Source organism: Callospermophilus lateralis, chromosome 5 (genome assembly GCF_048772815.1).
Source record: "Callospermophilus lateralis isolate mCalLat2 chromosome 5, mCalLat2.hap1, whole genome shotgun sequence".
NCBI classification, from domain to species: domain Eukaryota; kingdom Metazoa; phylum Chordata; class Mammalia; order Rodentia; family Sciuridae; genus Callospermophilus; species Callospermophilus lateralis.
In genome coordinates, this window is record NC_135309.1 from 27,820,578 (window position 1) to 27,837,053 (window position 16,476).

General features: G+C 45.6%; 1 protein-coding gene across 1 annotated transcript in view; it reads left to right on the forward strand.

Moving 5' to 3' along the window:
* The first annotated feature begins 1,703 nt into the window (after positions 1 to 1,703).
* The window catches only part of Adam19 (ADAM metallopeptidase domain 19), an 85,001-nt gene continuing 70,228 nt past the window's right edge, over positions 1,704 to 16,476 (forward strand). Inside the window, exons 1-3 of the mRNA XM_076856392.2 lie at positions 1,704 to 1,885; positions 5,996 to 6,081; positions 10,607 to 10,677. Coding sequence (XP_076712507.1) covers positions 1,789 to 1,885; positions 5,996 to 6,081; positions 10,607 to 10,677 — 254 coding nt within the window. The 5' untranslated portion in view covers positions 1,704 to 1,788. The remainder of the gene's footprint in view (positions 1,886 to 5,995; positions 6,082 to 10,606; positions 10,678 to 16,476) is intronic.

Genomic DNA, 16,476 nt, shown 5'->3' on the forward strand with positions numbered 1-16,476 from the left:
CTCAGTGGAAGGAAGAGATTCATAGGATGTCTGGGGCCTCATTTTTAGAACTGAGCTTTGCTAAAGGATCTTAGACAAATCACTTTTCTCTGGTTATCAGTTTCTCCATGGCAAAAATAAGGTGGGTTACTTTGGATCCTGAAGTTGTAAAGATCTGGGTATGATTCCAGACCCTGACTTAGTTAGCCTCTCAGGTTTGATTTTCTCATTTCTAAATAGGGATAATACTCTTAATTAATTCACTAATCCTACTCTATAGGATTAGTGAATTAATTAAGAGATAAAGTATGCAGTAAAGTACATATAAAGGCCAATAACAAACTTTACATGGAACCAACATTTGAACCCCTCCTTGGTATTCATCCTAAAGAATTGAAGTCACTATACCACAGTGATGCATGCATACCCATGTTTGTGGCAGCACAATTCACAATAACTTAACTATGGAAGCATTAGCAGATGAATGGATAAAGAAAATGTGTTATATACACACAATGGAGTCTTATTCAACCATAAAGAAAAGTCAAATTATGTCATATGCAGGAAAATGGATGGAACTTGAGACCATTATGTTAAGGAAAATAAACCAAACTCAGAAGGTCAAGGGTCACATGTTTTCTCTTATAAGTGGAAGCTAAAGAGGAAAAGGGAAAAGAAGTGGGGGGTAGGGAATCTAATGAAAAATCAAAGGCAGGTCAGTAGAGGCAAGGAGGGAATGGGAGGAGGAGAGGCAGGAGGAAGTGCTGGGGAGTGATGTTGGCCAAACTATATTGTTATATTGTGTGCATGTATGAATATGTAACAACAAATCCCATCATTGTGTACAACTACAATGCACCAATAAACATATGGAAAGAAAAAATAACAGGCCTTTATTATGTTAAATTAGTATACATAAGGTGCTGAGGGTAGGGTCTGATACTCCTAACTGTGATTTTCTCATTTTAGAGATAAGTAGTCAGTAAGTGATGGTCGCTATTTTGGGTCTCATCTTCTATTTCATCCCAAACCCTTTACCCTCACCATCGGGAATTCTGCCCCCTACCCCTCCAAGGTCCTTGGGCTTTCTGGCCCCAGCAGTTCGTCCAGTCTGATGCTTCCGCCTAGTGTTCCATTTCTCCTCCTCCGGAGCTCAGATGTCTTCCCCTTGGGATTCCTGATCTTTACCCCCCTCCCCCAGCCAGAAGAAATGGCTGGCTCCTTGATTTGTGTCCTGCTAAGAAAACAACTCCATGTAGCACTTAGTTCTCCGTGCCTAGTGGTTGGGTTAACTCTTTAGGAGCCTGCCTCCAAGAGTGGCGGCCTCGGGGGGGGGGGGCGGGGGGGGGCGCACAGCGCTGGGTCCGCTGCCTCTGTCACCCACAGCAACTAGCACAGTGCAGGACTGAGTCAACCGACCGCGATGCAACGAGGGGTCTAGTTTTACTCTTAACAAACCCTAGCCCCCGACTCTCCCCAGGCCGCATCCACCGTGAATCCGTCTCCTCCGTGGGCTCGGGTGACCCTAGCGGAAGTCCCCTTCATCTGAGTCAGCCTGGCTACCCAGGGGTTTCGTCGGCTCCTCCCCTGGCCAGTCCCAAAGCCCCCTCCCGGCCGCGCCTCCCCTCCTCCATCCCCCTGGCCGAGCCCCGCGGGGCTGGGGGCGGAGCGTCTCGGCAGAGGGCTGGGAGCCGGGAGCCGAGGCTTTTAGGCGAGCGGTCGGTTCCAGACGCGCCGCCACTGCCGCTGGGCCGGGGGCAGGCATGGCAGAGGGCGTGTGAGCACGGAGAGCGAGGGGCCGCCGTCACCATGCCCGGGGGCGCGGGCGCCGCCCGGCTCTGCTTGCTGGCTCTGGTTCTGCAGCTGCTCCGGCCGCGGGCGGCTCGGGAGCTGGGATGGACGAGAAGTAAGTGGCGGGGCGTTGGGGGTGATGGAGGAGGGTGGGCTGCGTGGCTCAGGGAGCTGGGAGTCTCCCCCGACCCCCGAGCGTCGGGACTGCGATTTCTGCTCCCCCTTGCAACTCCCCGGGGCCTGCGCCTCGGCCGCCCCAAGCCTAGGATTCCAGGCTTTGTTTCCACTTGGTGCCCCCCGGGAGGTAGTGGAGATCGGGGAGACCTGGCGCTAGCAGAAAACAGCCGGTCCTCTCGCTGGCTTGCCTTCCCCTCTCCTTCTCCTTCCTCTGTTTTTCTGCTTTTGGCTTCTCTTTCCGCTGCTCTCCTGATCTCTCCTCTTTTCTCATGGTCCCTCATCCTCGCTCCGCCTGTCTCTAGTGTCCAGTGCCCTGGCCGTGCTCCAGCATCCCAACCTTCTGCCCACGCGGCCTGGAGAGCAGCCCCCTAGCACCATGCTCTGTGCCAGGCGCAGGCAGGTGGGAGAAAATAAAATGCCCCCGGGACTTGCTGGTAAGGTGTCTCGCTGGGTATCGCCTGTTGTGATGTGCAGACCCTGGAACTGGCGATAACCATTGAACCACCCCACCACCCTACTGAATAAAGGCCAAGTCCAGCGCACCCCTTACACAGATGAGAAACCGAGGCTCACAAAAGGGAAAGGACTTGCCCATAGCTCTGCCACAGATTGAGGTTGTGCAGGCTGGAAACCGGGGCTCTCTTTCCATCCTATCCGACCTCACCCGGCCTCAGTTTCCCCTTCTGTAAAGTAAAGGGATTGGACTCAGTGCTTAAAGCTTTGATGTTCGGTGAACTCTACTGTTCTCACAACTAGTTTCCCAGACATCACTCTTTCTCTGGGTTGATCTCAGAGGCGCTCCCCAGGGGGCGGTGACCGTGTTCTCTCTATGACCCCAGAAACCTTAGCCCTCACTCTGCCGCCGCCGCAGACGGGCTGGGCAGACTCCAGACCGACGCTTGCAGGACCAACTGTCAGCGTTTTTAAATCAAGAGAGAGCGGGCCGGGTGGGGCCTGGACAGGCTGCATTCTCAGCCGAGGTAGAGCAAGGAGGCTGTGCTGGCCGGGACCGTGCGGAGCTTGCAGTGCGAGATCCCAAGGTCCTCCCGCGCGTCCGCGGGCGGATGGAACCGCCTTTTAAAGCTCTTGTGCCAAAAGGGAAATCATGGCCCTGGGGCTTCACGGGTAAGTCCAAGAAATGAGAAATTCCGTAATTCCTCCATGGTTAGGGTCTTCTTGAGAAAGAGGGAACTAGGTTCTATTCGTCTCTGATTTTGAAGTCCAGTAGGAGGCATGAGTCTGTGCTTCTTGCGGGAGAAAAGGCAGAAAGGACAAGAAAATCAGTGCTGAGTCCTCACAATCCTCACAGACCTTAGCTGTACAATAACCTGGGAAGTAATAAAAAGTGGAAAAGAAATGAAATGACATGCAATCCCCAATTCACAGTTGCTATTAATATTCTTGTTTTCCCCTATCGTCTTCTTGTGTGCCTAAAAGTATATATTGATAACATTGGAATCGTACCATAAAGTTTTTGTGTCTTGCAGTTTTCACTTCACATTACAAGCATTTTCCAAATCATTACGATCTCCAAAACTACAACTATTTTTTTCTTTACTTTTTTGGTACTGGGGATTAAACCCTTGCTTTACCACAGAACTACATTCCTACACCTTTTCATTTTTATTTAAATTTTGACACAGGGTCTCACTGAGATGCTGAGGGTCTTGCGAACTTGCTGAGGCTGGCCTCAAACTTGCGATCTTCCTGCCTCAGCTTCTACATTTACTGGGATTACAGGCATGCTCCATCATGCTGAAAAAAACAAAAAACAAAAAACATACTTTTTATGACTACAAATTCCATCAAGAGACTGCAGAAATATAATTTTCAAAAAGTTAGAAACTGGACTCATACTAATGTGGCACAGATGTACTCAATTCATTAATAAGGCAATGAATAGGAGGTAAAGTTGGTGGAAAGGAGAATTACAGTAACAGGGTCATAAAGGTATTGGAGAAAGAGTGTTGAAATCTTGTGACTAAGACAGATACAGAAGTGGTGGATGGCCCAAGCATAAAATAACCGTAATTCTTGGTCATCTTTCTACCATGGCAAAATCATTTGTATCTTCCCAAGAGAAAACTGTAGTTCATATGTATCTTTATGGAGTATAGGCTTTTAGTCAATAGTGAATAAAAAGTCAAAGGTACATTCTTTTAGATAAGTCAGTAATCCTTGGGAGGGTTCCAATCTGACACTAGAGAGAGTTCTGCTTTCTCCTTGCCTTGTTTCCAAGTTTGTACCAACTTTTTGATTGTTAGTGCCTTTAAATTTTGATTGTTAGTGCCTTTAAATATTCCATTAAATATCATATAATTCCTTTTTGTTTAAATAATCTAGATTTAGGATAGGGATTGTGCCTGTCTTTTCCCCCCATGAGTATTAAGCACCTAGCATAGTACCCAGCACATAGTCAAGAACTCAAAAAATATTTGGTAATGTGTTGCTTCTGATTTTTTTTTACTTGTGTTAGAAAGCTAATGCTAGTTGAATAAATTATTTTTTATGATTTTAAAAAATTTTTAATTCTAATTTCTTATACATGACAGCAGAATGCGTTTCAGTTCATAATACCCAAATGGAGCACAATTTTTTCATTTCTCTGATTGTACACAATGTAAAGTCAAACCATTCATGTCTTCATACATGTACCTAGGGTAAAGATATTCATCTCATTCCACCATTATGATATATTTTGATTGCAAGTATATCATCTCATTAATCTGAAAGATAATAATAAATCATAATTAATCATAATTAGCCCTTTAAAAAAACTCTAATGGAACTACAGCCATCTTTTATATCACTCATTACATTCTATGTAATTGATAGGGTTGATTTAGAATGAATAGTTTTGGAGCCTTTACCCCCATCCCCAGAAGTCCTTTGGGCTTAGCTTCTTCTTGAGACTAATTTGCTTAGGTCTTAGGAAATTCTCATTTCATTAAGATAATCTGGAACCCGTGTTTAATATCTGCTCTTCCCCTTGAATATCTCTACCCTGTAATTTTAATTCCCTTTCTTGCAATCTAGAAATACTGCTGTCTACTTCTCAGGGTTGGCGTGAGAATGATTTGTTGAGTAGGAAGTAAAATACATATGCAAACTTGCCATTAGGAAGCTCAAGTTACATGTGATTTCTCTCCAGTGGGAAAGGAATTTCACATTGACTTTCCCCCCAAACATTGTGAGATGGGCAGGTGGGTATCATTATCCTCAATGAGAAAACCAAAGCTCAGTGGGAACAATACCCTTGAGTTTAACCTCTAGCTTATACCCAGAATCCCACCACTTCATTCCTCTCCACTGATGTCATTCAAGTCTGAGCCACTGTCATCCCTCACCAGGGCTCCTGCTAGTCTCCAGCCTCCTTCCTGCTTCTACTCCCAGCCCCTCCATGTTTCCCCATCCCCCCACTCCCATTCTCCACTCAGCAGACAGAGTGATCTTTTTAAACCTAATGCAGATCAGATTGCACTGTGTTTAAAACATCCATTGCCTTCCACGTCTATTTATAATAAGATCCAGGCACTTTCCATGGCTTTACATTTATCAGACCCACAGCTGTCTTGCTGACCACTCTCTTACTGACTTCCTTTCACTCTCTAGCTACCTCTACCTTCTCATTCCTTAGGCCAAGTCCATTTCTGGCCAGGCATTGCACTAGCTGGGGGGATTGCTCTCCTGGGGACACTTCCCCCTCTGTCTCAAATAAGCACCAGGTAGGTGTCTGTATTCCATGACCCTATTTTATTTTCTTCAGGGCACTTAGCACCACAGTGTTTGTTCCTTTTCTGTCTCTCACCTCTGTAAGGTAGATTTGGTGAGTACAAAGACCTTGTTTGTCCTGTTCACCACTTTATAACCAACACCTGGAAGAGTCCACAGCTGCGGAGGAGTATCAAGAACCTGCAACCAGCCGGTCTTCTGAAGACCCCCTGCAGAGTTCTCTCCAGGTGGCAGTAGTTGTCACAGAAAGTACATGTATGGCTTGGCTAAGGTATGGAGGGTCGGCTTCCCATGGTTCTGCATCTTGTATTGGCAGGAGGAAGTGAAGAAGGCAGCCCCCAGCTACAGCATGAACTCATAATACCTCAGTGGAAGACTTCAGAAAGCCCCATGAAAGGAAAGGTAAGAGTCTCAAGCTCTCATCTTCAGGGGCAGGAGTTGACAACTCGGTGAGGCTTGGGTACTAAGCGCTCTTGGAGGCCCAGTCATTACCACTGGTTCTGGTTTTCTCACTTGATCCTCTCTGGGTTGGTTTTGGATATCTTCAATGGGACTTTCCTTCACTGTATGACAAACTTCTAGAAAATTCCAAATGCTATCAGTTGAGAAAAATGGAAATTCACACTAATGCTGACACACAAAAAAAGTGCCAATGTAATAGTGTCATGGAAATCACTTTTGATTGGAATATATTAAATATTGTCATTTTAATTTTTGCTTTGCATAATAGGTGCTTTGTTTTGTTAACAGGATTATGGGTTTGGATAGAAAAGGGCTAATCTAAACTCCTAATCTTTCTTTTTTTGTGTGTGTGGTACTGGTGATTGAACCAGCGTCTCACACATGCTAGACAAGTGCTCTATCACTGAGCTATATTTGCAGCCCTTTAAAAAAAAAAAAAGATTTTGAGAAAGGGCCTTGGTAAGTTGCCCAGGTCAGCCTCAAATTTGTGATCCTCCTGGTTCAGCCTCCTGAGTAGCTGAGATTACAGGTTTTTGCTACTATCCTGGATCTAAACTATTTTTAATAAGAAGCAGGGCTTGACCTAGGCCTGAGAAATGTATGTTAAAATCCTATAGTCCCCTTGGGCCAGAACACCAGCAAAATGTGGAGGCTTTATCAAGGTGATTGGGAACAAAACTGAAAATATTGGGACCTGTGTGTCTAGGACATTGTTTCTGGTTCTGGGGTTCACTGCTGAAAGTGAGACATGAAGAGCAGAAAGGAATCTGCTACATGGAAGTAGCCTGCTATGTGATCTAAAGAACTTGAGCTTCCTCATTTGTAAAATGCATCTTAGAGGGAATAAGCAGGAGGAAAACTGGAGACAAGGACTGGCTTCTAGGAGCCCTGGGTTCAAACGGTGTGTGATTTATCAGCACTCAGAAGCAAGATGATAGCAGGAGAGAGATGCATCAGGAAAGACTTAAGACATTGTGGCTTTTGAGTCTGGAAACTGAGTGGAGAGGAGAAATGCCTAGCTTTCTCTAAGTTATAGTGAGAGTGGTACACACATGTCCCCAAATGCTCCGCATGGGTTTATTAGGGGAACTCACAATGAAAAACTTAGGGGAGATAAAAGCAAGGACATTTTGGCCTAAAAGCAGCAAATCATTTTGTCAAAAAGTAGGAAAGGCTGAAAATAATTTCAGGAACAAATCTAGACAAATTAATGAATGGCCATCCTAGAGCAGATTATTTTTAAGAATTCAGATCTTGGATATTTCAACCCACTGTTATTGCCTGAGGAATGGATCTGATACTTTTTATAGAGTCTTCTTTGTTCCTTCCAGATGTGAGATGCCAGGCATCCTCAGGAAGGGCTAAGGAACAAAGCAGAGGACCAAATCCTGTCTTTGTTCCCAACCATTGTCTGCCCAGAACGTGGGCTATTGTGTTCTGAGGGAATAGTGAGCACCATAAATATTTGTTGAATGAATGTCAGAGAGAAGGAGGGATGGAGGGAGGGAGGGAGAGAGAGAGAGAGAGAGGGAGGGAGAGAGAGAGGAAATCAAAGCTGGATTTCATTCAGGTCTCCTATTATGTATTTCATTCATTTGCTAAACATCAGTTAGACTCTGAGATACTAAATGCTCTGCTGGCTTTTAAGGTGCATATAAACGTATAGGTCAGGTTTCCAATAACTTATAGAGCTGAAGATCTATTTAGTCTAGCCCTAAACACAAAGGACTTTTGACCCTTCCCTTGGGCAATTTTCACAGAGGGTCAGCTCCCTAGGTTTCCTGGGAGAGCTGATGCTGCCCCTCCCCAGCACAGAGCCCGAGTTACAAGAGAAGAGCTGGTCAGGAGGGCTGGACAGGGAAGCTTCATAGATCCTCAAAATGTACTTTCATTGTTTTGTTTCAAATGTCCCCTGGAAACAAGGAACATCTTATTTTAAGTATCAGTGTCTAAGCACCTTCCAGAGCAGAGAGAATTATTTTTGGATTCCCCATATAAAAATAAGTTTTAGTACTCATGGGGCAGCTCGTGTCTCTTTGGGGGAGAGGTGATAGTGCTGCGAGTGTGCCAACAGTCTTTTTTTACGTGGGCCTCACGTGGTTGTCTACCTCTTGGATAATTGCCACAGCTCTGTCGCTGTGTGCTCTTTCTCAAATGCTCACGTGGGGCTGCGTCCCTGGTGCTCAGTGTGACTGGGCAGGGCACTTGCTCTGGAGTTCCCTGGAGTAAAAGTGGCAAAGGACCTTGCTACCAGAATAGGTGCTGGCAAAGCTGAATCAAGGTGGCAGAAACGGAGAGGTGAATCTTTTAGTGAAAGTGATTGGGCAAACATATCCCCCAGCTTCCTGCCCCAGGGTTTGCAATGTCCCTTCTTAAAATGAGGTAATAGGATTAATTAGGCAATAGGTAGGTTGCCCAAGAGTCGGTATTGGAACATTCAGAGTTCATCAGGGATGCTGGACCCTAATGGGGGGAGTGGGCTTTGCTACAAGGAAGAAAGAATGTGCTAGAAAAACGCAGGTGCCTAACCAGAAGTGACAGAACAGGTGACCCACTTTCTCAGAGAGGCCAGAACTAAGTTAGAGTCACCCTTAAAAGGGGTAGAAGCTCCATAAGGACGTTTGTGGATTGAAGGGACTTTAAGAATTTATCAGTTCCTTGGTTCCAAGTTAGAAAACTCCAACATGTGACACCTGGTAACATTCCCAGCAACTCAGGAGGTTGAGGCAGGGGGCTCACAAATTGTAGGCCAGCCTCAGCAACTTAGTGAGACCCTGTCTCAAAATAAAAATATAAAAGCTGGGGATGGAGCTCAGTGGTAAAGCACCCCTGTATAAATAAATAAATAAATAAATCCCAAAGAATGTTTATTATGATGTAGGTTTATTATGATTTAACTTTCAAATTTATTTGAATTTTCTATTCTTAAATGATATAAGCAATTATAAATATATGGAAAGAAGTACAAAAGAAAATAAAGTTAACTCATGATCCCACTGCTTAGAGAAACTGTGGTCACCTTTAGGTTTATTTCTCTCTACCTTTTCTCTTTACAAAAGTGTGTGTGTATATATATATATATATATATATATATATATATATATCCCTAAGTATTTTTTTGCTTATTTTGTTTTTAACTAATTTTTAATTGGGGCATTGTAATTATATATAAAAGTAGGACACATTGTGACATATTTGAACATGCACAAAACTTGGCCAATTTCATTTGTCACTACCTCCCTTTTCCCTCCCTTGTCCTTTCCCTTGGTCCCCTTCCTCTACTCCACTGGCCTTCCTTCTATTTTCATGACCCCTCCTTTTTTATAAAACATATTTATTTATTTTTGGTATTGGCGATTGAACCCAGGGGTGCTTTGCCACTGAGCCACATCCCTAGCCTTTTTATTTTGATAAGTTGCTAAGGTTCTCACCAAGGTGCTTGGGGCTGGCCTCTAGCTTGTGATCCTTCTGCCTCAGCCTTCTAAGTTGCTAAGATTACAGGCATGCACACTTTACATACCCGTCTTACAAAAATGTATTTGAATAAAATATACAGTGTTAAATTTGAAGCCTTTTGCCTAATGCTTATTGTGTAAACTTTCTTAGTAATTTAAAAATTACTTAAAATCCCTGTTTTCAATGACTTTCTAGTGTTCTATCCTATGAATGAGTCATTGTTTATTTGAACATTCTATTTTGGGACATTTAGGTTATATTTCATTATTTATTATTCTACATGTTAAGCATCTTTGTGGACAAACCTTTGCCTGTCCTTCCATTTGTCTTCTTTAGCCAGTCTTATATTACTGAATCAAATGGCTTAACCATTTTTAAAACTCTTGGACCATATAGTCAAATTATTTTCCAGAGGGTTGGTGTCAATTTGAATTTCCTGTCCTAGGGTACGAAATGCCTGTTTTACTACATTACGATTTGTGGTTTAAGATGATCTTTGTCACTTTGACTTCATGTCAGGTATGGCATATATTTTAGAGCGTGCGTGGGGGTATGATTCACCCATAATGTTGAGCAGATTTTCATGTGCATGGGCCCTTTGTGAATCTCAAATTATATGTTGTAGGGAGGTTTGGTGACACATCCAGGTTTGCACAGGTGCAGGTGTCAGAGCCAGGACTTGACTCCAAGGCTGACTCCCCAGGAAATTTACTGTTGAGGATCTTGCTTTCCTGTGTTTCCTTTGGCCAGGCCGCACGCATGCACCTCCACAGCATCTTGGCTTGTAGATTCTTTCCTTTGCTTCTCAGGAGAAAGCGGATGGAGGAAGGATTTGGGTCATTCTGGGACTCAAGTCAGTTCGTGTTTGGGCTGGAAATGCAATTGACCTTTTCCTGCTCCCTTCCTGTGGATCCATGTGTGAGCACTGTGCTGACCCTGTGCTGTCCCTGGGAGCCAGGGTCCCTGCTTTTAGGAACTAACATTTTGTTGTTGTTGTTGTTCCTTTTAGCATCCACTCAAAGCTGAGCTCAGGGTAATGGCCGAGGGGCGAGAACTGATCCTGGACCTGGAGAAGAATGAGTAAGTGGACTCCTTCTTTGTCTGAAATGAAACAATTAACTTCTCTGTCAACAAGGACACAGGTGTCACTGGGAAGGAAGCATTTAGTGGAGTGACACCAAGCTATCAATCCTTGGTCCCCGTAGGGAAGCATTTTGCCAAGATAGGGCTTTTGCACTGTCTCTTGACTTGCTGTGAAATCACTGGACTCCTAACGTCTTGCCTAAACTTTCTTAAGCTATATTTCCGGTGCCTCTTGGAGCTCATTGCAGGCCCTAGTTGGTGTATATGTGAGATTAATGGAGGGGATGAGCAGGAGGTGGCTGCCTTACTAGCTCAGGCCTAGCACTTGGCAGTAAGAGAAGGCAATCAGCAGAGAGGGGCCAGGCAGAGCATGCCGCCGCTGGGCACTTCTGATCCATCTATCCTGGGTCAGTTACATCTGAGATTTGGCCAATAAGGGCACTATCTGCAGTCTCCTGGCCTCACTAGGCCCCAGCTCCTCCAGGTCCCTAACCTCATCCACCTTGGGCAGTGCCTGGCTCAGAACCATTTCCACATCGATTTGCCGCCAGGTGTAATTGTGTCTTGATTTATCATTGCGGGGTGAGTAGACATAACTCAGGACTTCCTTGGCTAGTCACAGTCTGCCTGGCCACTGAGTGGCTCTCCTTACTTGCCTGAGGGATTCTGAAGGCCTCTGTACTCTCCTCACCAACAGTCCCACTTTCACCCACCACGTGGACATTGAAGATAAGGATGCATGCCTTGGAGAGCTGCCCGTCTCCTCTTGGCAGCCTCCAACCCCCACTGGAAGCTGATGAGTAATCAAATACATCACTGCCAAGAAAGGGATGGAGAAGGGCCTTGCATGTCCCAGAGGATGGGAATGGTGCTTGGCTTGGGTGCAAAGGGACAATATAATTTATTCCAAATTTGGCCTCTCTGGATGCTTGCAGAGGAGGATGAGTGGTGTCCCAAGTGTGGTGCGAATACAGCTTAGCAGTTGGGGTGATAAGGAGGCTTCCTTCACATCTCTCCTCTGCCCTGGGATGTGGCGGCCTTAGGGAAGACAGAGGGCTGGGCATTGCCATTACTTTTGCGACTCTCCTCCAGAGTGTAACTAGGCTTTTACTGGCTTAGTGGAATGTTTCTTTTCTCCCATTTTCCTGGAACCTATCTGGCTGGCTGCATCCCCAGAGGGCGCAGGACCTCCTTGCCCAGGGCTTCTCTTTGGTTGTCTCCCGGGGTCCTACAGGAAAAAGAGCCTTACAGGGATTGTTCTGGAAGCTCTCAGGGGCCTGCTTTAGTTCTTCAGTCCTTTGGTTCTGGTCTAAATATTTCCTATTGTCACCTGAGTTTAATCTGTCCTGTTCTGCCCCCAGGACAGCCCTTAGGCTTCCTCTGGTGTTGGTGTTATGCGCAAAGACTTAAGAGTTGGATCAACCAAGCAGAGACCTCAGGACTTGAGACCTTGTTCTTCCCTCCCATTTTGAATTTTTTTGCAAGATCTAATAGGAAGTTAAAACAGGAAGACACCTTAGAAAACATTGAAAACAGTAGTCTATATGCAGCTATTGAAACTGTGACTCAGACAGGGATAGGCACTTGTGTAAGGTCACACAGCAAGAAAACAAGAGAGATAAGACTTGGGTAGCTTATTTGTATTCTTGGCTTCCTTCTAGATTCACAGAATGTGACCTGGGGTAAACCATTACATCCTTCAGATTCCTTTCTTTCTTTCTTTCTTTTTTTTTTTTTGAGCCACATCCCCAGCCTTTTTATTTTTCATTTTAAGGTAGGGTCCAGAGATAAATTGTTGGGGCTGGCTTTGAATTTGCAGTTCTCCTGCCTCAGCCTCTGGAGTCACCGGGATTACAGGCATGGAATGGCACGCCTGGCAAATTTTTTGGAACTTCTGTGTCCTGACCTACAAAACGAGGATAGTAAAGCCAGCCGCACAGGGTGGTTGTGAGGATGGGATGAGGTGGTCTCAGGAAGGGCTTAGAGGGCGCGAGGAGAGTGGTCACCCACCGCTGCCGTGATATATGTGGCCCACGGTGAGGTTCCAGGAGGCTGCAGGTGAGGTTCTCTTGCCTGCTGCCCAGCCGTGTTTCACTGAGTGCCTGGGGCTGGATGGGGCTGGTTCCCGGCCTCCTTAATTTGGCAGAAGCAGGAGAGTTGACAAAAATGGAAGCAGCAGAGCCAAGCAGCATGACCTCACCAGGTGTCCCTGGGGGACGGCTTCCTGCTATTTTCATCCAAATGGGGATTTTTGTTTTTGAACATGTGTTAGTGAGCGGAACTCCAACTGCACACGACTTCCTCGTGTGTTTATTTCCCAAAGCCCTCTCATTCATGGAGCGTGTGAGTCTGGATTCAAAACAGCTTTGGAACGGGGGAGAGGCTTTTCTGATTTTTCAAGCTGGCATGTTAAAGTCTCTCTAAGACGGTGACATCTGGGGGGCAACGAGGTCCTGTGAGTGATTTGTCAGGCTCTGGTTAGCACCCTCCTCCACCCGTTCATTCATTCTTTTCATTACTATGCCTCTCTAAGTTCCAGGCCCCAGCACAGGCACTCTGGGTTAAGCTGTGGATACAACCGTTCTGTCTTTAAGGCGCTTACACCCTAACTGGGGAAGACAGTGAGCAAGCCGGTGACTGGACAGGCTCCCTGGAGAGTCTATAAGGACAGGGGGCGGGTATTGCTTATGATTGGTGGTCAGGGAAGTCCTTGTTGAACTGATATTTGAGCAGAGACCTGGAGGACCCCTGTGTCCAAGCCATATGGACAGTGGGAGGGACGATTCAGGGAGAGGCCCTATAGATTATGAAGCTTTCTATCCCTACCCCCTCAGGACCCATATAGTATTTCTCCATATACTGGATTTTCAGGCATCTCGAGAGCAATGGGCAGGGGTTTCTGGGTCTCTGGGGTAAGGGAGAGGACAAGTGTCTTTTTCATCATCCCGAGGTGTCTGGCTTTCTCCCATCAAATCAAAGCCTATGTGCTAATGCATGGCCCAAAATAGCAGTGAGAGAGCCTTTAATGGAATTCACACGTGGAGAGATCATTGCCAAGAATGGTGTGGATGGAGGAGCAGGATGGGCCAGGAGAGGGGGACGTGGCAGACGGAGCAGACCCGCAGAGCTCCCATCGCCAGGCAGCTGCAGCCTGTTTTCTGCTTTGAAGCAACTGGGGACAAGTGGCTGACATTCCTGAGAGAGATGCACTCCTTGTCTACTGAGTGCAGGCGAAAAGGAAGGAACCCTTAGGGAAAATGTGTGTGCGGCTTCATGGTGGACAGTGCTCCTGTTCAGATCCTGGCTCTGCCATGTCACAACTGCATATCCTCTTTCAAAGCCTCAGTTCCCACTCCTGGAGTATAAGCATAGTCCAGTCCTAGAGCCACGGGGAGGATGAAACAAGGTGGTGCAGATGAAGGGCCCGATGTTATAAGTACATGGCAGCTGTTATTTCTCACTCCTTATTTCTAAATTGCAAAATTCATGCATGCTCATGTAAACCATGTAGCCATGCTACATGAATAAAAGGAAGAAAATTTCCCACCCACAAGACTCACTGTTAACTAGTGGGCTACTCTGGGATGCATTGAAAACACAGACATGGATACTCGTAGACACAGTTGCACAAAAACACAAGGCAGAAGCACACACGGAGACTGTTGATGTGGTTGGGGCAGGGGAAGCAGAAATGAAATTATGGTGCATGTTCAATTCTACTGCTTGGTTTTTAGACCCAGCTGGAGGTTGTGAAGGCAGTACTCTACTCTAATGAATATATATGACATGGTTTATTACATGAATATTTATACACATGGAAACATGTGCTTTGCAAAGCTTGGTGCCTAGCTGTGTTTAGGGGAACTGACTTGAGATTGGGACATCCTGGTTCAGTGGACACAGCACTGAGCTCAGAGGCAGACAATTTGGAATTGATCCACATGCCAGTCAGGCCCTCCTTAGCCTCACTTTCTGATCTGTCAGATGGGGCTTTTGTCCCAGTTGGGGTTTAAGAGCTCTTTCTACACTACTTATTTAAAGGGCACTGGAAGTGCAAAAATAGAAAAAGTCTCTGCCTCAGGAAGTTTGTTCTAGCTGTGGTGACCCTCCCTGGTGATAGCGGGCAGTGGGTTGAAGGGAAATCGCACCCGAAAGCCACTGGACCTTGAGGTTGGGGATGAACTACTAGCTCAGGACTCTTCGGGTCAGGAGGGAAATTACAGGGCAGAAATGATAGGCTGCTATTTCCACAGCCCACAGTTTTGAGGCAAAAATCCATAATATTTTTTTCTCCGTGCCATTTCCCACGTTCTGAAACTGCTTTATCAGCCCAGGGACCATATCAGACAAAATCTTGTTTGCTGAAACGGATGGAGTCTTCCTTCCTTGGCGTTGGCATCCTGGGAGACGGACATCTCCAGGGAGGCATGGGCCCTGGCCTTCTCCTCTCATTTCTTGGCTTTTTCCCAAGGGGAGGGCATGCTGAACTGTTACCCCACTTCCAGGATGCTCACTGGGTACACTGTGCATGGCAGGAGCACTCTATGACAAGGTCACTTTCGAAAGCTAATGACAGTTCAAAGGATGGGGACTTTGCCAGAGGATCTTTGGCCATGCATTTTTGTTAGTCTCTTAAGCACACTCTAGGACCCTCATCTCTTTAGTGTACTGCCTGCCTTTGGGTCCAGAAGAGGATACTTCGGTTTTGGCTTAAGGAAGGAAGAGGCGTCCTTTGGTCTCGTCCATTCATTGTGCTCCAGTCCAGTTAGCTAAAGAGAGGTCCTGTTTACACAAGTCCAGCTAATATGAATGGATATTTGTTTTCATTTGTGTTTTTTTTTTCTTTGCTGAACCCCACAGGGAACAGTCAAGGTAGAATTTGAGCAGTCAGAGGTTTATGGGTTTTGATACCCACCATGACTTCTGATTTAATCTTTCTTCATATCTCAGAGACACAATGGGAAAGGAGATTGCTTTTCTTATGCTGGAAATCAAGCTGCAGCCTGAAAAATTAACAGTCCTTCACTGTTACCTGGGTGATCTAGTTCTCTATTTTCATCTTTTTGCCTCAACCCTATTTGAATTGTATAATGCTAGAGAAAGCGAGAAGGGGAGGATAAGCAGATGGAAAGTTTCTCAATAATAGACAGGATGGATTAGTTACCACTTCCTATTCCTGCACTTTTCTTCCAAGGAGTTCTGTAGAAATATGGGGCTGACATGGAGCAGAACCCTGAACACCACCCAGGCATGGAGCTCCTTCTTAGGTTCCCAGCTTCTTTTGGGGTCAGGAGACTCTAACATCTTATCTAGGATAAAGGGCAGCTCTCTTTCACCCCTTTCTTCTCAGGAGCTTCATTTGTTGTTGGCAAAATTCAATTTCCTGAATCAAAGAGAAGCTTAGAAGGGTTTAGATGGAGTCCCAATGCTCTTAGTGAGACCAGCTTCACCGACTTGCACTTAAATGACTCACAGATGTATGGATTACATTCCACTTAAAACACACATGGCTTAAGAAATTAAAGGATATCATTCTTTAACCAAGTATTTGGCAGATCCAAAGTATTCAAAATGTTTTTCCAAACTCTACTCACAGCTGGGCTCCCCATTCTCTCCAGCCAAGATTGTAAGAGCCAAGGCGACCAGTGCCGAGGAAACACTTGGATGGATGGGTGGGGACACCAGAATTTGATGGGAGTTGCCTGTGGAAGTCTAAAATTTCCTTCTAACTTTTTTTTTTTTTTTGCTGGGGGGAGTATCAGGAGTGCAATTAACCCTGCTGCTTTAAGGCAGTGA